We start from the raw sequence: 27,836 nt of genomic DNA on the forward strand, positions 1-27,836 counted from the left end.
GCAGCTATTTCGACCATTTCCCCCCTTCCCTCCCCCCTTTTTTTGTGCCTTCGAAAATAAAGCAACATTCAAACGGACACCAAAATCATATTCTCGGGATCAAAATTAAATTTCAGACAGTCATAAACCGAATTACAACTAAGTCCGGAAGGGATGAGTCCAATTTCTTACACAAAATCTGAACTACTGGCATGTACAATTTTTATATGATCAACGACACCATAAACAATAACATTTTATCATCTTCGGTCACCCAAAGTAAACAATAACAACAATTAGTGCTTAGATCATTTTTCGGAGCAGCTTGTTGATCTGGTCCTCACGGTTTCCAAAGTCACCTCCTTCAACAAAGTGGTTCGTCTTCTTCGTCCAGCCACCGGTGGGGTTGTTCAGCTTGAAAGGCCACAAGAAGTTCGAAGCAGCTTTGAAGTTCGGGCCCACATTGTAGATCTCATGGACCAAGTCTTCCATACAAATGATATCATGTTTGCCTAAAAACATCATAAATTATTAGAGAATTTATTAGGCCAAGTGAAACGGGTCAAAATTGCGTTGCAACTCACCGAGAGTCTCCTCGATGATGTTGTTGTCAGTGATAGGAACTCGTCGGTGGTTTACCTTGGCGAAACCACGTTTGTAGATAAGATCATGGACAGTTTTGAGATTAGGATAACCCCATGCAACATAGGGCTCCACAATGCGGAGAAGAGGAAGTGTGGCCTTGTTCAGCTTCACGAACACACCATTGTTGATTTGGCGTAGACGTAGGACTTGAAGTGCCTTGAAAAGCGAACATTTATGCCGCACTGAAACAAAACTACAGGAAGGCAAAGGGGGCAAAGTAGGAATTCAATAAAGTAGGCAATCAATACTGAGAACTAAGGGAACTTCACTACAGTAGACAATAGGTACGGACAAAATCTTGGTGACGTCTCAACTGTCTTAACGACAAAATTCTACGCAAAGTTACAGCGAATAATTCTTGAAGTCAAGCGAAAACGCAATCAGCCTTTAAAAAAATTTCGAGCAAAATTTTTGTCTTGCGAATTATTCCTGTTAAAATCGTTAACTTCCTTCTAACTTCCGCTAGAAACTTGTACATTTCAACGTGAATTTTAAAAAAAGGAGTGAAAGTTTACCAAAATATCGTAAAGGCTTAGAAATTAAATAACTCCCCTGACTCTGGATAGAATAGAACACTATAGGACTATGTTAATTTGAATTCGAATGATGACCATTTGCATAGGGCAAACGCACTCATCTTTCTGTCACTGCCAACAATAGGGTTAGCAATTTCTCCACAAAAAAAAAAAACAGATTATAATGAGTAGAGGTGAAATAGATTAAAGAACTTGTCAATCACTTGAACGAAATTTGATCTGTCAATATTCCCCTCAAAGACAAGCACCAGAAAATTGCCGAAAAAATTTCGTACAGTTGCCATTTGTAACCCAGAAAGTCGCCGAGCAGATAAACCACAACGCTGCAAGAGGGGACGAACGATAATTCACAACTACCTATGACCTACGATTATTCACACAGGTTTCCACAGATCCTGTAGGTTTGTCCCACTCTGGAAACTTAGCGCCAACATTAACCAGGCACTTCTTTTCGTTTCTACTTTTTCCATTCAGCGTTTTCCTTTATTCTTCATAAGATACTTCATGTCATCGCTCATCAAATGCAAATCTCAGCAGCAAATAAAGAACTAATCCTTTATAAATTCTATCACAACTAGTTCTTGTTGTAAACAAATTAGGTGTCGGAACTGTCAGATCTTAATATTTTCAGGTTTGTTTTTTCAGGAGCAATTGCGAGCCATGTTTGCACCTACAGAGGACTAAATAGAACACCTACTAACTCAATTGAGGACCCATTTACAAAAAATTATTGCTCAATTCTCCGGACACCAACATTGAATTATGGGGTACTTCCATGTGCAATCCAAAACGTATTATCAAAGAATATTGTTGGACTGCATAGCTATGAATGCCAAAAGAAAATTGCCACTCATAATGCTGCAGCATCATTTGTATCGCACGATAATAAATGAAACGGTCTGTTTACGACCGTCACAAAAGTGCTCGTGCTTTCACAACAAATTATGCAAGGAACAAAAACGACTGAACAAAGCTACATACTTTACGTGGCCGAGGGTGAATCTGGTTGATACCACGGATTCGGACGACGAACGCCAACTTGGGCTCATCCGGCACGAAGAAATCACCGTTCTTCTCGGCATCACGCTTCAAGCGGAGTTGTTCCCTAATAGCCTGTCGGTATTCGGCTACATACTTTTCGGCCCTCTTGAAGATCTTGGCCTTCTTTTCCTTGTTCTTCTGTAAACAATTTGTAACTGAACTATCGGAATGAAATGCTTCTTTTCCTTTTGAAGGAAACCAGGAAAGTAAGAATACTTTAGGAAACTTACGGCGGCAAGCTTGGCCTTGCTCTGAATACTCTTGGCCCTTATCTCGGCCCTCTGCTTTCTCCTCTTCAACACGGTCTCTGGGACCTGCGGAAGTTTCTTTCTAAAGCAGAACAATGATGAATAATGCATTAGTTCTAAAGCGTCCAGGAACTGAAACAATAATATTCTACCCTCACAAGTCCAAAACTTTCAAAAAGACTCAAAATTTTCGTAAGCTGAAATTATGCTCAACTTGAGAATCGTTTACTATTTGGAGAACGCTGATGTGAGACCCATTTTTCGTCGTAACACAATTTTAGTGCACTTATGAATGTATCAATGTTTGCCTAAAGGTGTAGGCTTTATACAACTTTAACGATGGATTACCCATTCCAAGGTGGTAAACTTTCCAACGAAAAGAACCGTAAGAGAGCGTAATGCAAATATAAATAGGTTGTGTAACCACTTAAAACAAATGTCAGTTCTTAATCTAGTTTTGGTTCACTATTCCAGTAAAAAGAAAACCAAAGCTTCTGGGATTGTTGGGGTAAAATAGTACCATTTGAGACTTTCCAAATGCGAAACGAAAAAAAATACACAGAATTAAAAACTTACTCGACCATGGTTTAGTCGTAGGATACCCTGAAAAAACTAAATAACTTATTGGAATTAAATGTATGGTATTTAAGAATTTATCTTTTATCACAGCAAAAAGTAATAAAAGACACATCCTTGTGTTGAAAAATAAGGAAGTGTCGAAACAGATATGAAAGTATGAAGCAGTGAAACTAAAAAAATAATAATAACAAGAGAGAATATATTTCATAGATTTGTCGACTGCATCCAAATACTAGGAAGAAAAATGAAAATAAGAAGAGAACTATAACTTCTCACGGGATAAAGAAACATCATTCCTGTTGAACTTTTGAGAAGACGGTCTTACATTCTTTTTCACTTCTCAAATTGATCCAGCGATTATTTGAAGAAAGCTAGGTGGGTAACTGCATACTGTCGAACCATATCATTTATTTTTCAGGCCCATTCAAAGGAGATTAGAGATAACTTGACCGAAAAATGGCAAAATTTTTAATACGCCATCGACTTAATTGTCATTTTAACTGAATAAAAAAAGAAAAGCAGTAGACTTGTGGGAGGAAGTTGCGACAGAACCATTGTCTTCCAGGGAGTTCCGTCGCCATTCGCTAGGATTCCCTCTGATTTGTGGATAAGTCCCAAGAGTCCCAGCTAAGTCCCAAGGAGAAAAAGCACTTTCAGTTCAATAAAAACCACTAAGACCACCTTGACAAACTTCTCTGCAATTTTTTACATTCCTAGAAAAATCACCACGAAGAAGTAAACGAGGCAAGAAATCCGGGGACTTCCACTCATCACTCAAAGGACAAATGATCGGAATAACATATGTCCTAAGTTCGAAAAAAACACTAAGAATCAAGTAACCACGTTTTAGGCCAAATTTTGTAAATGTGCGTAGTGCAGTTGCGACAGTAGTCCGTGGAACAGCTCCAGTTCCAGGTCGATCGCTGTGGGACCGCAGTTCGGCGTCGCGGGCAGCAGCGCGGTCTTGCCTCTGATTGACGTGGATGGCGGTGTTGGGAGGGTGGTGTCGCTGTATGTCACCTTCTCCAGAGATTCTCACTGTAACCTGATCCATTTCCTCTCCATTTCTTTGTATGCTCTGTTCCCAACATCTCTGGGAGAGTTCTTTCCGCTCGGATGGGTGCCGTCTGGATGTTTCCACGTTCTCTGGACTTGTGGCAATTTTAGGCGCTCGTCAGCCATTCATTATTTCGTTTTCAGCCGCACGCAACCTACGATGGGCTCCCGTGACGATGAGTACGACTACTTATTCAAGGGTATGTTTGTATGGGGTGACGGGTCTTTTTTTTTCTCGTACGGTCATCATATAACTGGATGTTTGGGGGGAACGGGATGATTTTAACGTACATCGGCATGATCACGTGAATTGTGCCAGATGTCCATGCGTGCGCTGTTTACAACACTCTTTATCGATGGGGAATTGGCCTTCTTTCGTCCCTTACTAAGTAGATGAGGAGCATCACATTCCCGGTAGCTGTTTGCTAGCGGTTATATTCTCTTATAGAGGCTTCTCATCATTCTAACCACACAATAGTGCAATTGCGGAAATTCCCAACGCAATTAGTCATATCATATACGTTTCCCGGAGCTATTGCGAAACATAATTTTCCCTCTCAACATCGACGAAAACGTTGAAGATTTGCGTCAGCCTAACTCTGTGACCACTTTGTCGCATCCTGTTACGGACGCTATTTCGCGTCCTCCGTCCCCGTGTCCGTTGCTGAGTCACACCAGATAGTATGTGGACCAAACACAAAGCGAACAACAGGTCGCACTATATTGATCGCTTTCGCGCAAGGTCCATGAGCATCGAACAATGGTGCGATGGGAACAGAAAAAATCGCTCGTCATTTATCCCAGGATCCTGATTTCGGCGGAGCTGGATTTTATTGTTCTCTAGATATTAGTTGCTGCAACTAACGATGAACTAGGTCTAGATCCTTTCTCAGGGATTTCTGATCAGTTTTTCGGGCTTTTAAAATTGCCTTGTTTTCATTCTGTGCGACCGAGTAATCCCTCTGACATTAGCGCTGATTTTCTTAAAGGCCATGGTCACGTGGTTATATTTCGAACTCGATAGCTTCGTCATTAAATTAGCAAAAAAAAGAGAAAGAAGAAGAAAGATGAACGCCTTGCTTATTTTCACTGGTCTATAGTGGATGTATTTGTACAACACTAGGCAAATTTGATTTATTTGGGAAGGTTGTCAAGATCTTAAATTTTTGAAGTACGCTCTATGTATTCTGTTCAGCTGAAATCTTAGCTTCCAAATTCCCAAACCTCATGAAAAGAATGAGCGATTTTAAATGAATGAATGAGTGAAATGAACCGATTTGAGTTGCTGAACTTCTCAACATTGTTTTTTTTAGCTCTTAGGTCACACTATTTTTTTTTTAATCCTCAGACTGCATCTATCTATGTTGTTTTTTGCATAACCATGAAAATTAGATATCAAAAGGAGCATCATGATGGCCTGTCGCTGATACCAGTCACATTTTTCCGTTAGTGACTGGGTTTTCAGTGATAGGAAAACGATGACTAGTCTCCGAGGAAATATTTGATAAAGCAAGAAAATAATGCGGTTCGTCATCGTTGTGCAAATTCTATCTTCGTTGTTTCTTATACTTTCATGGTTGTGGAGGGGATTAGCGGGAATCATCTCCGTATATAGTGCAAATCGCGACGACCACGAAGTTTACGATTCAAATACGCGACACCATGGGATTAGAGGAGAATTTGCGACGCATGCAGTATTCGATTTTTGTTCGTTCGCTAAGTATAAGTGATAATATCAGCACGCTATTTATTTTTCCGCTGATATGAGTGTAGCCGCCTAATCGACGCAGTTTTAGTGCTGCGCGCTTCAATTAGTCATTTCATTCGAATTTGTAGTTAACTTTTCAATAAACGTCCATTGTATACTTTGTAGTTGATAAAAACTTGAGATAAGAACCAGAATTCTACTTGGTTAGGAACTGGTGCGGTGCTCGAGTGGTTGTTGCAGTTCTCTAAACCAGAGAAAAGCTGTCATTGTTCGCAAAATTAATGGGAGCCCGAATTTGCATGCATGAATGCGTGATGTGAATTTGAATAAGGAAATGTGTACGTGAAATATCTACTGCCTAATTTGAAGGATATATGTCAGGCAGTCTTGGAAAATTAGCTTCCTATAAACGCTATGGCGAATTGATGAGATTCTGATGTATTTCTTATTCTATCTCTGTTCAGTAGAGCAGGGAGAAATGAAGCGGTTTTGTTCACACGTTGTCGTAATATTTAGGTTTATAACTTGGAAGGAAAGGAAAATTCATACTAAGTGAATAGGAGAGGACCTGGAGACATATTTATATTATCGGTCGGATCTCATAGTGTTTTGAAAGTCATGATCACTGCTTTAGGCAGCTTAAGAGGAAAGAGTATTTCCTATCAACGCAGAAGTTCCTTAAAGTTCAATGTGCTTCTAATTTACAGCTTTCGCTAAGCATTCTGAGCTGCCTCCTACACTTTTCCTGGTCCTTTTGTTGTATGTAGAGTTCAAATAACAAGATATAAACTGGATTTAAGAGTATTTGCGCTGCAAATTTAGTCTGTGTTCGCATATGTGAAAGGTTTTGTTATGTCGAATTCTCTGTGGAAGTTGTAAAATCTGGTGCGTGAAAAACTCACCTAATCTTTTGCCTGGTCGCAACATAAGGCCTGAACCGGTTTTGTTTATCAGGTCTGATCGCAAATGCTGAGTGAGCATTTCGCGGACAAAAGCGTCAAAGGATGGAAATTACGGATACGTGGTCATTTCGGGATAGATTTAGAGACTTTTTAACTAAGTGCTGGTGCCATTTTTTTTCCTTGCTTTGAATATATCCTTTAGTTGTGTTGATCGGCGACTCTGGAGTAGGAAAATCGAATTTACTCTCACGGTTCACTCGCAATGAGTTCAATCTGGAGTCGAAATCTACGATAGGAGTAGAATTTGCCACTCGCAGCATCCAAGTAGGTTTTCACTTTTTTTTTCTAGATGTGCTTGTCGTTCTCTGAGTAAGAGTCACGGGGTGTTCGTCCTTGCGCGTTACTTGATGATACTTACTTCAATTTTACAGGTGGAAGGAAAAACAGTGAAAGCTCAGATCTGGGATACTGCTGGTCAAGAACGGTACAGAGCCATCACATCAGCATACTATCGTGGAGCTGTTGGAGCGTTACTGGTCTATGATATCGGTGTGTATTACAGTGGGATTTTTTCATGTTTGAAGGTCGATTTTGGTTTTCCTCTTTTCCTGTGAACGGAGCAACTAGTTTATTCTGTTCAGAAGACCATTATAGTGGTAGTTGTCCATGGAAATTCGGGATTTATGTTGTATTTTTGCTGCATATTCAAAAAGTGCTCTTTCCAGCTAAACACGTCACGTATGAGAATGTTGAACGTTGGCTGAAAGAACTGCGCGATCATGCGGATCAAAACATCGTGATTATGTTGGTTGGTAATAAGAGTGATCTCCGCCACCTTAGAGCTGTGCCCACGGATGAAGCGAAAATCTACGCGGAAAAGAATCAGCTGTCTTTCATAGGTGGGTATTGTTTTCCATACGCATTCCACCATAGGAATTCGGGACTGTCTAGCTGATGAAACCGTAGTTTTTTATCTTTCTGCTTTCTTCAATACTGACGAAATATATGTCTCAGCTCTGGGATGTATTCGGGCTGAGTTAGTGATTTTCAGGCTTTAAATTTTGTATAACATGAGGTTATCAAGTAGGGTAGCAAGGTTATATTTGCAAGCTATTAGACAGAGGGAAATGCGACTTCACCGACCTGTTTTCTTGCTCTTGCGTTAGCTGAGCTTTTGTGATGGATGAAATTTGGGATTTTGAACGCTGAGTGCTGTAGTCGCATTATTGGTATTGGTGTGCATTTTATATAGAAAGGATGTGATAAGAAAGCTTAAGTCAGTGGTTAGATCTATGTTTCTAACGTAACAGTAACCCTTTGGTGCCATCCTTTTTCAGCTTTGCGATACTTTACTTTAGCTTTTTTAAATTTATTGACTAGTATTGCAGCATGTTTTGTTTTGCTGTAGGTGTTGAGTCTTTACGTGAAAGGACAAACTTGTATAGTTTATCCATAGCTTGGTTTTTAGGAGTCTTATTTTGGTCACGTATTTATTTGGGGGATGCCGTTTGAAATCCTCTGTTTCATTTTTAATACATTTCAATCCACTTTTTTTCTCGACGAATATCGTTGCATTTAGAAACATCTGCCCTTGACAGCACTAACGTAGAAGCAGCATTCACAAACATCTTGACCGAGATCTACAAGAGTGTATCCAACAAACACGTTGGGTCAGATCGTATGGTGCCGTTGCCGTCGTCCGGAGTCGACATCACCTCATCAACCAACGAAAACCAGAAGAAACAGTGCTGTTCGTCGTGATGAATGCAAATCTCTCTCCCCGTGGCCTTTAGGCTCTGTGTCCAAGAACCCGCGCTACAATCCATCCTGCTTTTCCGACTTTCGCCTCATCTTTTCTTCTATAGTAATCATTTCATCATTTTTGTAAAGTTTTATTTTACACAGGGCCCATTGTTTGGTGTTCGAGAGGACGGGACCAGCAGTTCGTGCATATTATTGTAGTGATGTCTTATCGTGTTTAATTTGCTTCCGTGTTTCTTGTAGCCGATAATCGCTTCGTTCAGCGGACTGCTTTGTTTCTTCAATTTCGGTGTGTGGTTCTCAGTCAATTTTTTTAGCCGTGTAACTGACTCCCAACTGCATAGATGTGCATTGTGTGTTGTCAACGTACCGACAAGCCATCGCAGTTGCACTTCATACATTTCCATTCTTTTCGACGTTTCAGAACATGTTTGTTTTTGTATTCTAATGTGGGACGTACATGTGATAAATTGTGCTCATTGGTGTAAGCCAGTAGTCGACCCCCCGTACGTCTCCTGCGATTTATTTATTAAACAATGGAATGAACCGTTTGATTATTAATGATAAAGATTATTACCTGAAAGATTCATTTGGTGAAAAGAAATTAACAGTGAATTTTTGGTCTTCGACAAGCAACATAAGTTAGACTCCAGAGAGTTGCCGCTGTTCTTTCTGCAGCATGGTCTTTAGCATGTGAGAGGAAGGCTAAAAAGCCTTTCACTCACATGTTTCACTCCGAGGAAGCCAAGTTATTGACGACTTTGCACTATTATACAGCCCATAATGTTGTAGCCCTTTCTTTATATGCACATTTAACGACTGCATATGCCTACCAATTATGTGGAAGATATGGATTTTTATGAAAAAAAACCAAAGCTGATTCCTTTGTGTACTATCAGTTCGAAATATATGTGTCTGCTATTGTTCGTTGGCACTCACGGCGCTATTACACTTGTTAGCTGCAGTGAGCTTCTGGAAAACATGACCTAAGGGAAAACAAAACAATATTGATCCAGTAGTTCGTCCAAAATACGAAATTAAAGGAAGGCAGCACACCACGAATTTGACGTAGTGAATACGAGGGAAAAGTTAGAGTTGGGTTGTGGATCGCGGGATCAGGGGTGATTCCGCTCATTTCCCCCTGGTCGTCTTAAGAGAAGGCGTGGAAGACAACGTTTTTTTTTTAAGACGAGTTTGCAGTGCGCCTCTCTTGTGCATGCGCTGCATCCAAGAGGGATCGGTCGCAGATCAGTTATGTCTTCTCGCCAGCCTTCAATTCATTTAAGTGAAGAAATGAAGGTTGCTAAGGGGACCGGAAAGTGTGCAAAGGAGCGTTCTGACGCACCTCGTCATAGTCAAAGTGGTTCCCACGCGGTTGTTTTCGGCGACTGGAGAGAGATGAGAGGAACCACCTCGGATCCCACAATCTACAACCACATCTCTAACTTTTTTCGCGGATTTCCTCAACATATGAGATTCGTTGTATGCTGGCTTTAAACATACGTTTCTGGCGCATGTGTTTTATTCCAGTTACGCTAACAAAGATAAACTCTTCTCATGATAACATTCTGGCTAGCAGCTTTTTTAAATTGGTCACGTGTGCAGAGGTCAATCGCCTAAGCATTAGTCGAATAAGCCCAAGGGCTTGGCGAAGTGGGACTTGGGGGGCTAACCTCTAATTCCTAACTTCAAACTTAACGCACCAAATAAAACCAAATAAAATATTTATAAAGTGGAAAGAGCGCTTGGTGCCGATTAATGCCTTAGGAGATGAGGCAACGCGACTTTAAGTCAAAATCACGAGGTTTATGAACGTATCTGTGGATAACGCAATGACTTGGAGGGCAAATGGTTGAACGGAGCCGGTATCCTTATCTTTCCAAGTAAATCTAATTCCAATTTGTTGATCCAAAATTAATGAAAAACCTCGTTAGCTCCGTACTACCGACCGTGCTGACTCGATGAGAATCCGTTATCACTGCGCTACACCCATCACCAGTAAATAACCATGTTTATGAGGTGGGAAATTTTGATCGACAAGGCTGTTTCCCATGCTGTTTTTTTAGGGCAACTAGGGGAGCGTGATCGCGCTCGTATTCGTGATCTGCACCCGTAACTTTATGTTTTCCTGGAGAGCCAATTTTGAGGTGTGTTGCCGCTAACCAACCCTTAATGGCGAAGTGGCATTTGATCCGACAGTACCTTTAGGTACACTAAGGTCAAAACGACATGAAACACGGTGTATTTGCGTAAGCAGCTGCGGCTCGGTGAAGCGTGACGGTTAGGATCAGAGGAGGACCTTTGCTACTACTACCCGTCGTTGCAGATCGCGATAGTCCCACGTCGATTCCAATCACCATGACCACCGCGCCGCTTACACAACTGTACTGTGCTTCAAGTATTTTTGACCTGACCATAGTTGAACGTTGGTTGTTCCTCACGTCTCCCTATCTAAGGAATAGTCAGGTCAAGGTCACCTTAGTACAGATACAGTTGCGTAGGCGGCTCTCCTTGAAGCGGCTAGGAGGAGGTAGCCGTCGTGATCGAGGTGAGACGCTCGCTAGCTCCACTGAACCATGCAGTCAGGGTTGGGCCAGCTATGGTCCGCGTGACATCATTTCGACCCAACTATGCTCACATAAATTACTCCACAACCAGTTTGTATGATTAGTTATTCCCAAAAATTCCGAAACCAATCCCCACACTCCCCTACGAGGGTTCTAACAACATTTTCGAAAGCAAGCATACGGACCGCTTCTGCAAGCGCGGTGAGAAACAGCGTCACCAATCCACTGGTAGTTCACTCACAAACGCGGTGCATATGGTCGTTCTAGCGGACGCGGCAGGCCAGTAGGGCCCTCGTAGGGGTGCCTGTGCGATAAGACGGTTTTCCGTTTTCCACACCGTTTTTTCTGCATAATTAGAAGAATTGAATTTGGTTAATTAGGAGAATTGAGCGTTCATTCTCGTGAACTACACTCCTAACCCTATCTATCGTCGAGAGATCCCAACACCTTGTGTTCGGTTGCCTTTGAAGCTCAACTTTGCGGGGATCTCAACCGAATAGTGTTTCTGGAGTATTTTTAAGCATGAGTGATTGTTTCAGTCCATTTTAAGTGAACAGATGAACATTTTAACTGAATAGATGTAGCCAAAAAATTAACCAAACACTTTTGAGGATGTTAAACATGAAAAGGTAATAAAGTGGAGTTAGAGGTAATTAGTCGATGATCTATCCTCAGCTAGAATGCACTCAAAAATGTAGAGATTTCGCACGCATAATCCAAGATCATCGTGTCCCAATAATTATTTATCTCGGTAAGCGGGGCATGTAAACTGAGAGCAATAGAATCAACCAGAAACTTCGTAAACAGTAACCGCGTAACCCAAATTGCTCACTTCACTTTGCTCGTGTTGGTGATCTAAACGTATATGTACTTAATGTTAAATAAAAGGAGTTAGTAGTTATTCACATCCTTATGGATCCAAAATGAAGAAATAAACATAGTTATAAGAAAAGGACTAGGATAATTGATCCCTTCGCCTTCATCTGAACAAACTACTTGTGGTCAGTTCTGTCTAAGGGTCCTCTGTGAATGACAAAACTGACTGATGTAAATTAGAAAGGAAATAAACGAACGTGTAGTGAAAACAAAAAAAAAAACGTCCTAGAAACTAAATATACTTCGAAACGCAACTAATAACATATAAAATAATAACCTATAAGAGTAATAGTGGAAATAATAACATAATAACTAATAACATATAAAAGTACACTATGGTCAAACTTTCTTGACTTCTGCGCAGTAACCTGTACAATTATTCCACTTCACTGTTTCCGAAATCTGAAAAAAAAGAAAAAGGACTTCTCCTGGTACTCACCAACAAACGATCGACTAATGACGTCAGCGCATAAGTCTATCGTTCATTTGGAAACGTCTAGAAACCGCTGATAGTCTAATGCTATCGAAGAAAAAACACCTTTGGGGAACGTCACGTCGAACGCATTCATTCATATTACGTAGCAAAACTAATCAAAAACCCATACAACCCGGTCAATTTCATTGAAAACCAGTTGATCACAACGTAAACAACAACAACTGTGAAACATTGTTGTGCAAACACACCACACATCTTAGAATTCCGCTCAGATCCTAAGCAAAACCGTTGGAGACGATATTTCGCAGAGTTGACGACATCAGGAAGTACTACTCGAAGAATTCGACCTTCCCAGAACCTACCACAGAAATCCTGAGCAGTCGACCACCAACAATGACCTCAAGTTGAAGCGTGTCGAATTCTCGCGCCCCGACAACATACGGTGGCCTCGTTGCGTTGTGTGACCCGCAATTTCACGTGACGCCGCGACGCGGTTGCGCTGCGCGAATTTCAAACCGTCAATAACGTTCCGTCTGCATTTTCTGGTCGTCGTCATAGTGTGTCTGTAAATTTTCGTTCCAACCTCAGAATTTTTTCATCCGTTACGTACATTTTCGAAGGGGGTCGATACTTCAGATGATTGCTTCGTGGATGTTTGATGAAGGTTGTAGGAAAGGGTGGTGTGGTGGGTTGTGCTGTCAGTTTTTGTTCTAGATTTAAATCAAGAAGAAATTCCACTTTAAACGAAGATGGGCGGATTATGATTGGTGAAGTTTTATTTAATCTAAGCAGCTTTTCAAAAGCATACCAGTTGCTTCGGGTGAAAAGTCCATTAAAGTTTACCAACATTCGGTTTTCGAAAATGAATTTGCCAGTTACGTCATCATCTTTTTAATCGTTTACCCTCTATTCTGGAAACTAAGTGAAAACACTGGGATGTATAACTGTGGGTTTCACAACCTGATTCCGTTGCCTGATCAGGAAAGCAACCACTTTTGGCAACATCTGCAAACATTTAGTTTGTTCGTCCCCTGATGAACAAACCTCTGGATTTAAATCGAAACCGAGGGAAATATGTTAACTAAAAAGAATTGGGATGACTATCAGTAGTATTTGTTAGAGTGATCGGCGGAAGATTTGTTAAAATGTACAGAAGATAGTTTGAATAAATCATCTTACAGTAATTCTTGTAATAAGCACCATTCTTGAGATTGTACGTAACTTCCTAAGATGTATTATCCGTTTCGGGAGACTTCTGTTTTGTTGGAGATTTGGAACGAAAGTTTATAATTTTGTATTATGAATAAAATTGTCTAGGAATTCTCCTTATAATTGTATTTATCACAGTAACCACTTCATTCTCATTCAGATGACGGGCACTCGTCGCAGTTTAGCCACAGATGCAAAGTATTCGCCACCAAAGCGACCAGCCCAGTCTACAACTCCTCCAAGGTCGATGAAGAAGCGAAAAAGGCCGGCTGAAGCAGAAGTGGTTGCAGACATTCCGGCCGATGGACAACAAGCATCAGCGCCTGAGCCGGCACTTTCATCTCGACCAAAGAGAACAATCAGAAAAAGCGTTCTGCTTACAGATTATGAGGTTCGTGAAGTGTTCAATCATTTACTCAGTCTTTTTGTAGGAACGAATTGAGAAAAGCCTCCCCGGTTTTATACAGAATAGACTGTCATTTTATACCTGTATATAATGAATTACTATGCCTGACTCGTCAATAATCTCACTTTCGGCCATGTCATGGGACTTGTTTTTGCACCAATTGAATCAAATTTACAGTTATTGTAGTAAACAGGGCAGTATTTCATGAAATTGCTTAAGGATTACATTTTGTAAAGATTGAAATTTTCATAATACCACGTCAAATTCTGACATTTCAATGGTTTACAGACTTTGACTTTGATCCTTTTTTTTTGCGAAATGTACGAAACGAAAAAATGAAGAGAAAATATCAGTTCCTACGATATGTCGCTGTTTAATTATCTACATTTCATTATTCTTTGTTGAGTTCATTGGAACGTAACGTAGTAAGAATTGACTTTCAGTAAGATTCCCTTCAGAAAATCATTAGGATATTTTCATTTTGCTCCTATTCTACCGAATTAGTACATGTTCACCCTCCTTATGAACTTGACTATTAGCTGTAATCCAAATTGAACGAAGGGACTATTCCCACGCAAAGGCCGCTTTTTTCTTCTCAAAACAGCTTAGTTCGGTCGAAACGACCTGGTTTGTGGTGCAGTATGGCGTACGCAGCTCCATACGATGCAACGCAGGTCACAACGGCTCGCTGGCGGCTGCGTGCATCTCTGCCGTACAGTGAGATTTTTGGTTTTCAGCCTGGAACTGACTCTCGGGAGGGTCCCGCACCGCAAACGCAAAAGCAAACGCGTACCAATGTCCCATAAGTAGAATATTAGAGCCTAGCATGGGAACGTGAATTTCTGACCGTGCCGTAGACCTCATATGTGCAGCACAATCTTCACTTTCATTGTTTCATTAGCGATAATTCCAGGTTATGTTACCAAGTGCTGTGAAAGAAGAACCTGAAGATGAAGAAGAAGTCGCTGAACATCCACAGAACCAGGTTGTTCAAGAAGTGGAAGAACAGTTCGTTGACATCGAATCAGCTCCAGAAGATGAAGAATTGAATGCAAGGGTAAAGGCTGAAGAACATACGCCAATCATACAGCGGAAGCCGCAGCCGCGTCGAACAGGGATCACACCACCGTCTGTTCCGCCTCCTCCTTATATTGAGCCAGAGGTATGCATCAGAACTGCTGATACGTACATCTCCAACCGCTTATTTCGTTACCTTTTAAGGAACCCATCGAAGGAGAGGTTGACATAGAAGGCATAGAACTTATGGGTCATGAAGGAGATGGAATGGTGACGTTGGCTGACGCTATTGATGTTGCTTTGGAGGAAGAAGTGTCTGGCGGGGAAGAGGACGATCAGCCACCTATGCTGGAGAAGAGCGCTGAGTAAGCCTTGGGAACTGCAATGGTTTTTTTTTCGTGTAGTTCCAATTCTTTTTTCTGATTGCTGTTACAGGAGAAAGCGTCCACGTGGCAGGCCACGTAAGCATATGGCTGGCACTGCGATTATCCAACGTGGACGTACGGGACGACTTGTGCCGCTGCCCAGGTCACGTTACGTAGCTGACAAAGCCATTAGCAAAGGAGAAGCCGACAAAATCAACAATTACAACATCAAATTGGTAAGAATCACTTCTAGCCGCAGTATGTTGAAAATTAGAAATCTAACGACGTTTGTTTCAGTTCGAAAATGAAGTGGGAGTGACAGAGTTTGGTGATCGCTACGCTACTGTGATCCCTGGTTGCCTCAGCTATTTGCTACGAAAAGAGCGCATAGTGGAGTTGTTGACAGAACCGGCTGATATCGATGCTATGTAAGATTTACATAAGAATTTAATTTCCAGAATTAGTGGATTCCTGAGAAAGAGAAAGTTATTTTTAGTCGTGATCAAGGATGGATGTCTACAAAACCTCCGAGGTTACCTCCTCTAGTATCAACAAAGGCATGCTTTGCATTCTACGTGGAGGGATCGACAGTAAGCTCCGTAAGAGAGTTATCGAGCGATGAGTTGAAGCCATGGACTACAACAGGTAGATAGAATAGCAATTAGATTCTGCAGATTTGCGTGCAGTCACGTGCATGTGTGGTAAGTTCTTTGCGCTTTCAGATCCTGTAGAGGGTGAACCGACGATAAAGCCAAATGTTCGAAAACATGCCGTCACCAGAGAGGATGGTCGTTTAATTCCATGCAAAGGAGATGGCCGAAGCTCAGAATTCCATCTCACTGAGTATAGTGCATGGCTTCCGAGGTTGCTTAGGCTTAGGAAGAAAGTAGGGTGTTAACACATCGTTTAGATTACATTGATGTTCTCTTATCTCCTACCGTTCAGATATTTTATGTGGCCCGGCAAACTGGGCAAATTGTTGGAAATGTGCTGATTTTGTACGACTTCACTATGCCCGGAGAAATACCGTCGATTATGAATATTGCACATGGCAATGATGCACTGAGGGACATGCAGCAGATGGATTTGTCCATGGAGCTGCCTGTAGCAGATGCGGATAATCCGGTCTGTTTTTGAAAGTGGAATGGTCTAAAAATCTCTGTGCACTCTACAAAATTCTTTTCTTCTCTTTATGTGAGGAGTGGAATTCCAGGAGGAACAAGTGCGCTAGAAAGGCGGTGTTTTTTGTCTACAGTTCAACATAATGGTATAGAATTTACTAGGTATCATTTCCGAAGGTAAAATCTTCAGAATGAATGGTCATCGTCTTTCTTACGCAAGGTTTTCTTCGTAGTGCCCTTCGAATCTAAACTATATGCCCGTTTCGTTGCAAATAGTGATTACAATATTATTTCAAATAGCTCTAGAGTCATTCACTTGGCAATTGGAGGTGTTCAACGTTTCAATGAGAAGTGAGGTTCACAGGTTTTATTTGGAAGCTACGTATTACGGACTAAATTCGAAGATTTGAGCTGTTGTATAGCAAACAGCGTTCTTCAGTTTCCACTCTTTTATTGTTTTCTTGCCATTAGCTCAGTTAGGATTAAACAATCTCCATTGAACACTGAAAACCGTAAGATCTCTCGTTCCATTAAAGTCTTTGTCTATCTAGATTTTCTTTTATATTGATGTCCTTACTTAATAATGAGGACAGATGATACGCGACCACTAGTAGATAGGCTTCTGTATGTCTTATGGGACTGCTACTATATTATTATCTCATTATGCCATACAAGTGCAATTTTTGCAACTTTTTAGTGATCGCTTTTAGATTGGTATCAATCGTTCATGAAGAGGTTTTTATTGAAAGTTGCGTTGATCTCATTTCTGCATCTGGGCATCAGATACTGGAAAACGTTTTGGAATGTTGTTGAATTTTGAAAGCAAAGTATCTGAACCTCTTAGACAAATACGTGATGATATTGTTCCGTTATAGTTCGTCGAAGGAGTCGTGCCTGGTGTCCGTGGAGAAAAATTCTTAAAAGTGCATCCATCAAAAGTTGGTTGGGTCAACAACAAAACACTTCTTTTGAAGTACTTAATAAACGATCCTACATTCTTGTAAGTTTGTCGAATTTAATCACTGTAACAAACATTTTAGCTCCATGTTCGATGTTTTATTTAGGGATGAAGCTGGTTATCTTAACACCCATGTACCGTTTCTTCCACCAATGATTGAGGGTCGAGGGGTTTTTGTGCATTTTGCGCCCGCTACTCTCGTGTCTGACCATATTCACCACACAGGTGATGGCTTATCACCATGGACCTTCCAAGGTAAATAGGCTTTTCCAAAATGAAGGACTGACTGAGATTTTAATAAAGGTTTTCTCCTTTTCTAGGAGCATCTATGCACAATCGTGTTCGAACAGTAAAGCGAGCGTTGATGCAAGATTCGGAAGGTATATTTCGCTTAACAAAACAAGACTGGCAACAGACCGGGCTAGCACTGGTGGAGACGATCACAGTGTTGGCCAGGTGCCCGCGGCTGAGGAAAAGAGTAAGACTTTGACTTTTGACGTTGATTTTCATGGCCTTCTATTTCGAACGTTTGTTTGGTCTGTATTCCCTACTTTACTGTTTAAGGTAGTCTTCATCCAACGGAACAACCGCATGGTTCTCGGAATTGTGTGCTTCATGTATGAGTACATCAGAGAGGGTCCATTGCCAGAAGTGCTTCGCGACAATTCCATCACAGTCCCAGGACCGCCAATTTCTGTAAGTTCTCTATCTTTGGTGATTTTCGCAAATTTAGACTATTCCGTAAAAATTGCCAGGTGTCCGGAAAGTTAGTTTTCGCTCACTTTAACGTCTGTTGTATCAGGCTCGACCAGCAGTTCTACTGTCACATGAAAAGCCTCCTCCGGCAGATTCTCATGGCAATAACAGTGTCGTTGAGGATTTTGTAGATGTGGAGGAAATCGTTGAAGGTGCTGATGAGAATGATATGTCCATGAACGGAGCTCAGAGTGAGGTATGACCGTATTAAAAGTTTGTCTTTATTTCTGTGGAACTTGTGCACGCATAGTAACATACTGATTTCTGTGTGATTTTTAAAACCATTTTATATTGTACCATGTTACTTGGAAATTGTTTCCGATTTTGAGGATTCTTAAAATTGAACTGATACCTACAGGGTTACTCAAACACTTCAAACACTCATAGTTAGTAGTCTTCTCATTTTAGTTCGAAGAGATGCACGAAGACTGCCTGGATGGTGGTTGGGATGGTGATTTTGATGAAGATCTTCTTGCTTCACAGGAGAATTCGGATCCGGTGAGGTTTTTAAGACAATATTTCACCAATTCTGTAGCAATTTGTTCATGTTCTGGCAGTGCTTGGCAGCCTGTTCGTTTTTATGGTCTTGGTTTTAGTTCATTGATGGAGTCCGTGAGTTAGAAAGTGGGCATGTGTACCTAACTGTGAGGCATAAGAGGCTAGCAGGCAATTTGGACACAATTCTACAATACATAGCTAATACTAACTTCGTGTGAGTTTTTACTTGCTGGATCAGTAAAGATGGACGCATTTACTTGGTTTAACTCGTAAAAGATATTTTCTGTTTAGCGAGAACCATGACATTTTGAACAGTTCGAAGCCTCAACACCCTCCACTTGTGCGGAATGCTCGAGCGTATGCTTTTTTCGTAGCAGGCAATATAGTTTATCCTCACGATATCAATAGGGACGATTTCTCGCCATGGTCAGGAAATGGGACACGTAAGTGTTGTATATCGGCAGTAAGCTGTAACATCTTTTTTGTTTCATGGTATCTGTGTAGCAATTTTGAATTTCGAATCATATTATAGCCTATTATGGAGTAAGAGAAGTGGGTATTTTTATATTTTTATTCGAACAGTCAGACGCGGTTATCACGAAATCGGCTTTTGCTGAAAACGCTTTCATTTACCTACTAGAATTCAAATTTTAAAAAGCAACTAATGGATACCATCGTTTGCACTGAACTGTTTTCATGTACATCTTGCAAAATATTCCAGCCGAAAACCCTACTTGCTACCGTACTAAGGTTCGCAAGTTTCCTGTGGTAACAGATGAAGTTACTGGGCTGTTTCGAATAGGGCAAGGAGATTATCGTAACAGTCCCTACCATTTGGTCCATTTATACAGTATACATCCCAAGGAGACTCGTCTCAGGAAGAAGGTAGAATTCAATTGGCGATTTTTAGATTTTTAGGATCTGTGACAGTATTCGTCTCTGAGTTTATTCTGTGCAAGAATCTAGGTTGCTTCGGAGTAAACTCAACGATGGATGCAGTCACCGATATGATGTGAAGATGATTAAGATATTTAGATTGCCTATCTTATGGAAACTGAAACACGCACTATTATCAGTCATGTGATGATCATGTATGATTACCACACAGAAGGACCGGTCCCACGAATTCGAGGTCCATATTCGAAGCGTTTCATGCGTCAGAAACCACGCCGACCACCGGTATAATTTAACCTGGTTTATTTTGGAAGGGAAACTTAACTTTTCTATGGAACTTCTATTCCGTTTTTTTTTTTTTTGAGCAGAACTCTTCGCTGTTCACCTATGAATTTTGACACTTATTATAGATTGATATGTCCGACTCACTTGACGACGTCTCTGATATATCAGAATCAGAAAAGGAGAGTCCAGTGAGTTCTCAAATTCTCTTGTGTCTATGCTTATGAACAATTTTGGTGTAAAGCACGAGTGCAATTTTTCAGTTTGGTTTGGGTCCGCAGCAAGCTGAGGATGGTTCTATATTTTTGGATCTTACTGATATGGAGTTTCTGAATGATCGGAATCGTCAGTTACACTACCTCATCAATAAGCCTCGCCTGTTGTGAGTTCTCGAATAAAGACTTCTGATCGATATTTTTTGTCATTGCTTATAATTTGTCTATTAGGAGTTTAGTTGTTTACTATGAACTTTTTTTTTTCGGAAATCACTCAAATCCTAATTCGTCTTTTGATGATTAATTCAGTTCGGTTTATCTTAGGCATTCATCCTTATTTCGTATGTGTTCTAACTATAATTCAACTTAGTCGAATTATTTGAGTCTGTTGCAGAGAAAATCTGGCCTGTTTGAACACTCGAGTCCCAATGTTTCCTCCAATGACGACTCAGAGAGGCACATTTGTTTTCTTTATTGATGGTGGAGAGGTAATCTATTTAATCGCTACATTTTGTATCTAACTTTCAGTCTTTTTTTTTAGTACAGAATTAGGATACTATTCTAGGTTGACATCCGAAACCTCACGTGCGATGCATTATCACCATGGTCGGAAAGTTTACACATGAGTGACGGTATGTTTGCAGTGGGTGCGAACTGTTTTAGCAATGGAAAACTGTATTGATTTAGGGTCGATTATGTGTCGGCGACCAAAAACCAGTAAGATTTCTTTGGGGCTGAATCGGGAGGGACATTTACGAGTTATGAAAATGTCACGGTCTCAAGGGACCGATTATCTGATGCACATTTATGCAGCCACATTGCCGAGGTTACCACGTCTCAAGAAAAGGGTGAGATCTATTGATGTCATGTAATTTTTAACCTTCAGTTATAAATAATAATTTGATAATCAGGAAAGTGTCTGGAAACTTCTCTTCGGTGTTTATTCAAAAGCGATTGTTATGGCGCTGGTTTTTTCATTTTTTTTTGCCTTTTTTGCGTTATCTGGTTATCAAAAAAAAAGTGAAGAAACTGACTTTGATATGGTCTTTTTTACGCAGATGGTGGTTCAGTGCTTTGAAGAGAATCTGACGGCACCAAGACGGTCCTAACAGTTTTTAAGGAATATACTTATCATCTTCGCTTTGTATGGTTTCAAATTATTCTTGGAAAAAATTACGGTTGGACGATAATTCCCCATTCGTCATATACCCTCCACTCGCTATTCTCATCATCATATCTTCCAAGCGGAAGAAACTCGGAAATTAAATCTTTTGCGACGATCTCGCACTTGCCTTCCTCCGCTCCTTTCTATATATGTGCAATTTAGGTAATATATTTAACAAAAGGAGGCATGCAGATCGGTCATTCTATGATTGTATATTGGTATACTGAAGATGGAGCACTACCGACACAGGTTTTCTAATCTCTTAATTGTTTGCGCTTTAATTTTCAACATTCCCTGGTCATCTCAATTGCATTGCTCAATTTTGAGGTTCCGCACGGAAACAGCATCACTTCTGAAGCTTTGTACACTCGACTTCCGCCTTCTGTACGTGATGAGGCACGTCGCCTTTTGGCTACGCATCAACCATCTGAAGTTGCGGAAATGCTTTCGAATAAGATGAACTATGCGATTACACCCAGAGCGGTTAGTTTTCCTTAACCTACGTAACAGTACAGTACTTATACTTCGGTAGTTCATTGTAGTTGTATAACATCCGGCGAGAATCGCGGCGCGACCCAAGATATGTAGATGTGAAGCTGGAAGGGCCTGGGTAGGTAAAAAAAAACGTCAGGGTTTAGAATCACGTTAGATAATTTGTGTTATCTAGAATGGACGACTTAGATTACATCCCTGATTGGATTCATGCCGATATTGTTAATGCGAAGAAGCAAGGAGAGTTGGTGCGTTTGTCGTGCATTTTCGTTCATTTTCTTGTCAATAAATGTTGCTGTTGTTAATGATGATGTTGGTGATGTAGGCCACACAAGGAGAAGGAATAGTAGATGGAGGAACGATCGACGTTTCACATACGGAGGAGGTGGAACAAGGTGTTGGATCTCCAAGAAAGGTGGCTGCTTTACTACGCCTTTTTGGAGCGATTTCAGATTTCAACATAGCATTTTCCAGTTGCAGCCGACAAGGCCTTTCCCTCCACTACCTGGTGGACATTCGCTTCGAGAAGATGCCGTTTGGAGATACGCTAGGGAAGCTTTTGGTGCCAGCAACAATGATGCAGTTTTTGACGCTCTCTGGAGAATGCTGCTGGAAAAAAACGAAACAAGATTATTACAGAATATCAAATCTGTAAGTATCCTTAATTTTATATACAATATATTCAGTTAGTTGATACTATGCTCTTTTCTTTTAGGACTTTGGCATTGAAATTATCGCTGATCATCATCCGCTGATGGTTGAAGGAGAACCAATGGAAGCCATGGTTGTGACGGAAGAAGGTCTTGTGCCGGCAGAAATCGTCGACGAAGGCCTGATTCCTGAAGGAGCAACTATAGAAAATGTGGAAATTGTGGAGGAAAGTGTGGTGATGGAAGAGGTGCCGCCGCATTCATCAGAAACTATTGATGAAGAACATATAGAGACACAGGATGGTGTGGAAAAGCATGCTCCGGATGACATTCATGTCGTAGAAGAAGTCGAAATTCAGTCGGTGGAGACAGTGGACACACATCGGTAGTGGACTATAGCTTATCATATGGGTATTATATGTAAATCGAGTATTCCCTTGATACATTTTTTTATTATTAAGATGTTGTCCGCTTAGTCAGTTACCAATTTGTGGATGTTATGCCCCACTCACTTCCTTACTTTTGCGAATCTGAGCACTGAACAGAGTTGGCATTAAAGGCGGTCTCCAAACCGTGTAGAGTTTAGGACTGTTAATTATCATCATTCGAGTGTTGAGTCTCAGAACTTCCATTCTCTCACGATCACGAGTTCTCTTACTTCACTAATTCACTCAGCATCCATTTAGACTATGAGGACGACTTTTTTTGCTGGGATATTTCTTACCGCAATGATTAGTGAGCAAATATAATTAGTTTAAACCGTAGTTTCATACCGGAACTATAGGTTTTTGGATGGGTAGAGTGGCGGGACCGGAATTTTGTTGTGTTTTGCCAGTCAGTTTATTGGAAAAGATATGGTGGTTACCTAATGGTCAAATCTGTTAAAATACTTTCTGATGTGTGTTAGATTTGTTGTACGTATTGATACTTCCCTTGAAGCACGGGATATCTTTTTCAAAAATTATCACAGTGTTAATCTCTGAAATATTAGCCTAGTCGCAAGTTTTACAGCATCTATTACTTCCTGCCTATTGCGTATTGGCACGAGTTCCACCAAAAAACAGTAATCGGAAAGTGCCAGTCATACTAAGACTACCCATGTATTATATTATCTACTTTGTGGAGCTTTTGATATCAATATTGTTTCTGAATTAGTGTTTATCTTTCTTCTAAACAATGACACCTGCGATTATGATTCATCGCAGGAATTTTCTGCATTATTATGTAGTTGGTACGATCTCAGTTTAATTATTACTGTTGACAGTTAAATTCATTGTTAGTAGTATTCGTAATAAATATTGCGGATTGATAAAGATTATGTTCATCGTGCAACATAACATTTCTATTACTTCACTTTGCTGTCTGGCTAAGTACTGGCCTTGCATAAAAAAACCCAAGTCTCCTTTGTTTTCACAAAGTTGAACTCACGAACATGAATGGACGTCTCTTTTTTTACACGAAATTAGTGCACAAAAACGACTGTGTGGTATGGAAATTGTGACTTCGCCCATACATAATTCTTCCATTTGTCCTGATTGCGTGCCGGAGCCGTCCAGTAGTTCGCGTGGGACAGAAAGAGCATCATAATTTCCTTCCAACGACTTCGTGAAGAAATCTGACCATGCACCTTATTTTACTTTCCTTGGCAAACGCGGCGGCGTCTCTAATCTTCGATCGTTGACGTAGGGGAGAACTTCGAATCTCATCCCTCACTTGCGTGAAGCCGGATACTCTTACCATCAGTCGCTCATTTGTGCACTCAATGACGCTCACCGCGTTTTCTTCCTGTTTGCGATATTCCCAGGTTTCTTTTTTTTTGCCCAGCATAGGTCAAAAGAGGAAGTACAGTGGTGTTAAAGAGGCAGTGAGGACGGAGCCAGATGTTCTTGGAATGGGGCATACAAGATTCATCCGTTACGCATGAACATAGTCTCTTGTAGATTCAGCTGAAGGCCGATGCATCCACATGTTTCGTCGAATTCAGTCAGCATTCGTTTCGCTTGACTGAGGTGTTATCAGAACGATGTCATCGGCAAAGCGCAAATGGTGTAGCTGCCGACTATTAACCTTCACTCCCATCTCGTCCCATTCTAGCTTTCGCATTGCGTTCTCGAGAGTGGGTGTGAATGTTTTAGGTCAGATTGTATCACCCTGTCGGACCCTCTTCTTGGATCTTGGTTCCCTGCGGCTCGTGCTGCTTCACGCCGGCGTATCAGCTCAAGAGTTTCAAGAGGCGTCTCTTGGTGGTTTTGAAACTCTCAGCATTCTTCGTGCAGTCGTGAAGGTGTTCAGCGAGCCGGTTATATTCCTCATCGATGTTGTCATTGCGGAACCTTCCCAAAAGCCGGCTAGCGTAGCGAAGAGATCCTAGTTAATGATAGTTCTGGAATTTCGCTCTCTGAACTTGACTGCTTTCTCTTCTTTCCTTGTGAAGGAAAATCTTCCTCGGAGGTGGCGATTGTCCGATCCCGTATAGAACTTTGGCACAACAGCAACCTTCGTCAGGCAGAACCTTTTACTGACGATGATCTGGTCTATTTCATTACGGTCCCCTCCACCGTGTGACATCCACGAGGATATTCAAAGCCGCGGTTGGACCACATCTTCCCATCCGCAGACGTCCGATTCGGGTCGATAGTTGTTCGAAAGAGTCGATGATCTTTGCAATACTCGTGATGACGAGGACTTCAACTCCACCAACACCTCTACTGTCGCATGTTCCTAAGAACAGTTCTCCCGTTTCATATACGGCGGTGTGAGGGTGGCGTCGTCTTGTCTCGGTCAGTCCGATGACATCGTGCTTGGTCTTCCTGGCCTGCATCATCTGATCTTCTATGGCTGCTTCCGATGCAAGCGTACGTGCGTTATAAATATAGTCTCTAGTACAGTATCCTAGTCATTTTCCGTTCCGGTAGACTATATGACTCCTGCAACGCCGTTTTTCCTCGCGCTACCGTATCAGGCTTTCCTTTTGAAGCAGGAGGCTCTTTTTCTATTACTGTGACATGCGTAAAATTTTAAAACCTATGGACAAGTTACAAGCTTCTACTCCCACGGGTTTGGGTGAGAACGTTTATCTTCCCAGAGTGGACAAATGGAGCTTATTCGTTGGAGGCGTCTCCAGACCGTCTCCCTTGCACTTCCCACTAACTCAATTGCATGCTTTTGGCCGACGTGCAGGATAGACGGATGCCATGAGTCCGTCCTGGCTCGGCAGAAACAGGAAGTCCATCCCCTGAATCCACCCACGTCTCTGGGCAAGCACAAGGCTTTTGGTCTGTGGTTAGCCCTCTCTCCGCCACCTGGGGAGACGCCACGTAGCCTCGCGACTAACCGGCTGTGATCCCTCCAGTGAGGGAGATCCGTGGGACTAGAGGGATATTCTACATTATTTTACTCCATTCGTGCTGTCCAGTATCTCAACGGCAGCCACTAACAACGGTAGCCATTATTATTTCAGCCGCCACGGTCTGTCGTGACCAGTTCAAACAAATTTAGTTAGAGTTTTTAATTTAGAGTTTTTTTAAATGCAATCTTTATTTACGTGACGTTTTGGCATAAACCTCATTCACCTCATCTCGGTGAAACAAACCCATCCAATTTGGAGGGATCACTTCAAGACCTAGCTGAATCGGTAAACGTCACCTGAATTCGAGGACGTTCACTGGCTGACATATGTGGTAAACGAAGAACCACCAACGGAGTTGGAGGTTCTAATCTGTATTCAAAGGATGAAAATTGAAAACCTGGTGGAGACGTCGGAATTAGCGCAGAAATGCTGAGATATCTTCCTTTGCCTGGAATTCGTGAGATGACAATAATCATCCGGTCAACATGGATAGACGAAACAATACTTGACTCGTAGAGACACGCTATAATAATTCTACTCCACAAAAAATTATCCGTCACGGACCGGAACTATCGAGGAACCTCTTTGCTGCGTGTTATGTGCAAGTTTTTGGAGCGGATTATTCTACACCGACTTATCAAACCTGCGTTGCGAAGAAACAACGTGCGACAAGCAAGCTTGGCTTCGTCCTGGGCGATCGACGATTGATTGATTGTTCATCGTTAGGAGGGTGATCGAGATCTGGCAGCAGTACTCGAAGTCAATGCAATTAGCGTTTCTGGACTATGAAACCGCTATCGACTCTTTTCATCGAGGCCGTCTTCAAAAAGACCTCTGTTCCAATAGAACACAAGGAAAGTTCGTTCGCTTGCTTAATGATATGCTTAATGACCCGCAGTTCGAACATCAGCCGAGTGTACAACGTTTGAGGTGGTAGCTGGAGTAAGACAAGGGGCAGTGGCAGGAGCCTTCCTGTTTAACTTCGCTATCGATGGCATCGTGCGAGGACCAGTGGATCAGTGTCCTGCTGACACATCATCCACCCAGGTGCCCTGCGAGTGATTTCGAGTACGCCGACGATGTTGTTATACTCGCGGAAAGCAGCACGAAACTTCAGTATGCTGTCAACGTTGCATCGAAGATGGCTGCAACCTATGGACACCGTCTACGCCCTGATAAATGCAAGCAGATGTGGGTCTCTTCGAGTCCTCGAACGGCAATTAGGGTTGACAGATAACCGATCGAACTTGTCGATGAGTTTTGTTACCTCGGCTGTACGCTGAAAAACAACGACAGCTACGAGAAAGATTCTGCAAGGATGCTCTAAGCCCATTTGTGCATTTAACTCCTTAACGACCCCATCACCAACAAAGTCAAGCTACCTATACGAAATCCGCCCTATGATGAAGCACCTGCGCAGCACCGTCTACGGTATGGAGAGGCTTGATTGCACGGAAAGGAAGCTGTTTAGACGGCTGCTTGGGTACTTTTGTCCGAGTGTATGCCACAATGGAGAGTTTTACGTGGATGTCGATACGATATACCGGCAGATGACACGTAGAAAATATCAACATCTTGCATCGAAAATGGCTAAAGTAAATCGTCTTCGCTTCTTTGGTCATATATTAAGGAGATCGGCAGATCGCCTTGTTCAACGAGTTCTGAGGAGTTTGCCGGATTCAAGCTGTAAGAGGGCACCTGACCGAAAAAGGAAGTTTTGGACTGAGGTTGTGAAAGAGGACCTGAGGACAATCGGCGTGGATAGGCGGTCCAGGCGAGACCAAAGGTTTCGCAGGATACGGAATAGCGACGAATGGATTGATTCTGTGCAAGCTCTCGCAGAAGATCGAGAAAGTTGAGTAGAGCTATGATCAAGAACAGCACATCTAGGCGAAGATGTGGGTATTCGCGTCAGGCGATGACATCAGCCCTCCAATTAAGTCAAGTAAGTAAGTCAAGATAGAAGTATGCCTAGGTTCCAAGACTTTAGAATGCTTGATCTATGATAATTTGTGCTAGATTTCTTCCTTTTCTCCGGGTGACATGGTCTCGGCACCTCTTTCTCCCATTTGAGTACATTCCGGTTGCTCATCTTGCTGCAACCAATGTACTACAGTGCTTACAT

General features: G+C 41.6%; 6 protein-coding genes across 9 annotated transcripts; 4 read left to right on the top strand and 2 right to left on the bottom strand.

The window, feature by feature from the left end:
• Positions 1–282: 282 nt before the first annotated feature.
• RB195_004416 (uncharacterized protein) lies at positions 283–3,033 on the bottom strand (the record flags this gene model as incomplete). Of its 2 annotated transcripts, XM_013445852.2 has the most annotated exons (5): positions 283–491; positions 564–780; positions 2,142–2,339; positions 2,432–2,531; positions 3,026–3,033. In XM_013445852.2, 5 exons carry the CDS (start codon positions 3,031–3,033, stop codon positions 283–285), a joined length of 732 nt encoding a protein of 243 aa, XP_013301306.1. The 2 variants fall into 2 exon arrangements, with proteins under 2 accessions (XP_013301306.1, XP_064033525.1); XM_064182258.1 differs by lacking the exon at positions 3,026–3,033 and having other exon boundaries at positions 2,432–2,560.
• Positions 3,034–3,176: 143 nt separating this feature from the next.
• On the top strand, positions 3,177–8,455 carry RB195_004417 (uncharacterized protein; the record flags this gene model as incomplete). Of its 2 annotated transcripts, XM_064182260.1 has the most annotated exons (7): positions 3,177–3,182; positions 3,396–3,403; positions 4,229–4,284; positions 6,897–7,018; positions 7,126–7,243; positions 7,420–7,593; positions 8,274–8,455. In XM_064182260.1, 7 exons carry the CDS (start codon positions 3,177–3,179, stop codon positions 8,453–8,455), a joined length of 666 nt encoding a protein of 221 aa, XP_064033526.1. The 2 variants fall into 2 exon arrangements, with proteins under 2 accessions (XP_064033526.1, XP_064033527.1); XM_064182259.1 differs by lacking the exons at positions 3,177–3,182; positions 3,396–3,403 and having other exon boundaries at positions 4,245–4,284.
• Positions 8,456–12,992: 4,537 nt separating this feature from the next.
• Positions 12,993–24,733, top strand: RB195_004418 (uncharacterized protein; the record flags this gene model as incomplete). Of its 2 annotated transcripts, XM_064182262.1 has the most annotated exons (34): positions 12,993–13,019; positions 13,704–13,934; positions 14,863–15,111; positions 15,171–15,331; positions 15,402–15,567; positions 15,629–15,759; positions 15,828–15,976; positions 16,054–16,217; positions 16,277–16,456; positions 17,328–17,452; positions 17,517–17,665; positions 17,731–17,888; positions 17,975–18,106; positions 18,213–18,362; positions 18,575–18,664; positions 18,763–18,878; positions 18,956–19,107; positions 19,386–19,549; positions 19,700–19,843; positions 19,969–20,031; positions 20,104–20,222; positions 20,450–20,543; positions 20,621–20,687; positions 20,743–20,903; positions 21,383–21,469; positions 21,548–21,703; positions 21,763–21,830; positions 21,888–21,960; positions 22,038–22,127; positions 22,187–22,363; positions 22,428–22,747; positions 23,374–23,425; positions 24,303–24,408; positions 24,498–24,733. In XM_064182262.1, the coding sequence occupies 34 exons, from the start codon at positions 12,993–12,995 to the stop codon at positions 24,731–24,733; spliced, it is 4,707 nt and encodes a 1,568-aa protein (XP_064033528.1). The 2 variants fall into 2 exon arrangements, with proteins under 2 accessions (XP_064033528.1, XP_064033529.1); XM_064182261.1 differs by lacking the exons at positions 12,993–13,019; positions 23,374–23,425; positions 24,303–24,408; positions 24,498–24,733 and having other exon boundaries at positions 22,428–22,751.
• A 171-nt stretch (positions 24,734–24,904) lies between these two features.
• On the bottom strand, positions 24,905–25,186 carry RB195_004419 (uncharacterized protein; the record flags this gene model as incomplete). The annotated part of the gene is made up of 1 exon (XM_064182263.1): positions 24,905–25,186. The coding sequence occupies one exon, from the start codon at positions 25,184–25,186 to the stop codon at positions 24,905–24,907; it is 282 nt and encodes a 93-aa protein (XP_064033530.1).
• A 1,516-nt stretch (positions 25,187–26,702) lies between these two features.
• RB195_004420 (uncharacterized protein) lies at positions 26,703–26,948 on the top strand (the record flags this gene model as incomplete). The annotated part of the gene is made up of 1 exon (XM_064182264.1): positions 26,703–26,948. One exon carries the CDS (start codon positions 26,703–26,705, stop codon positions 26,946–26,948), a length of 246 nt encoding a protein of 81 aa, XP_064033531.1.
• Positions 26,949–27,111: 163 nt separating this feature from the next.
• On the top strand, positions 27,112–27,570 carry RB195_004421 (uncharacterized protein; the record flags this gene model as incomplete). Its single annotated transcript, XM_064182265.1, has 1 exon — positions 27,112–27,570. One exon carries the CDS (start codon positions 27,112–27,114, stop codon positions 27,568–27,570), a length of 459 nt encoding a protein of 152 aa, XP_064033532.1.
• Between the last annotated feature and the right edge of the window lie 266 nt (positions 27,571–27,836).

Source organism: Necator americanus, chromosome I (genome assembly GCF_031761385.1).
Source record: "Necator americanus strain Aroian chromosome I, whole genome shotgun sequence".
NCBI lineage: Eukaryota > Metazoa > Nematoda > Chromadorea > Rhabditida > Ancylostomatidae > Necator > Necator americanus.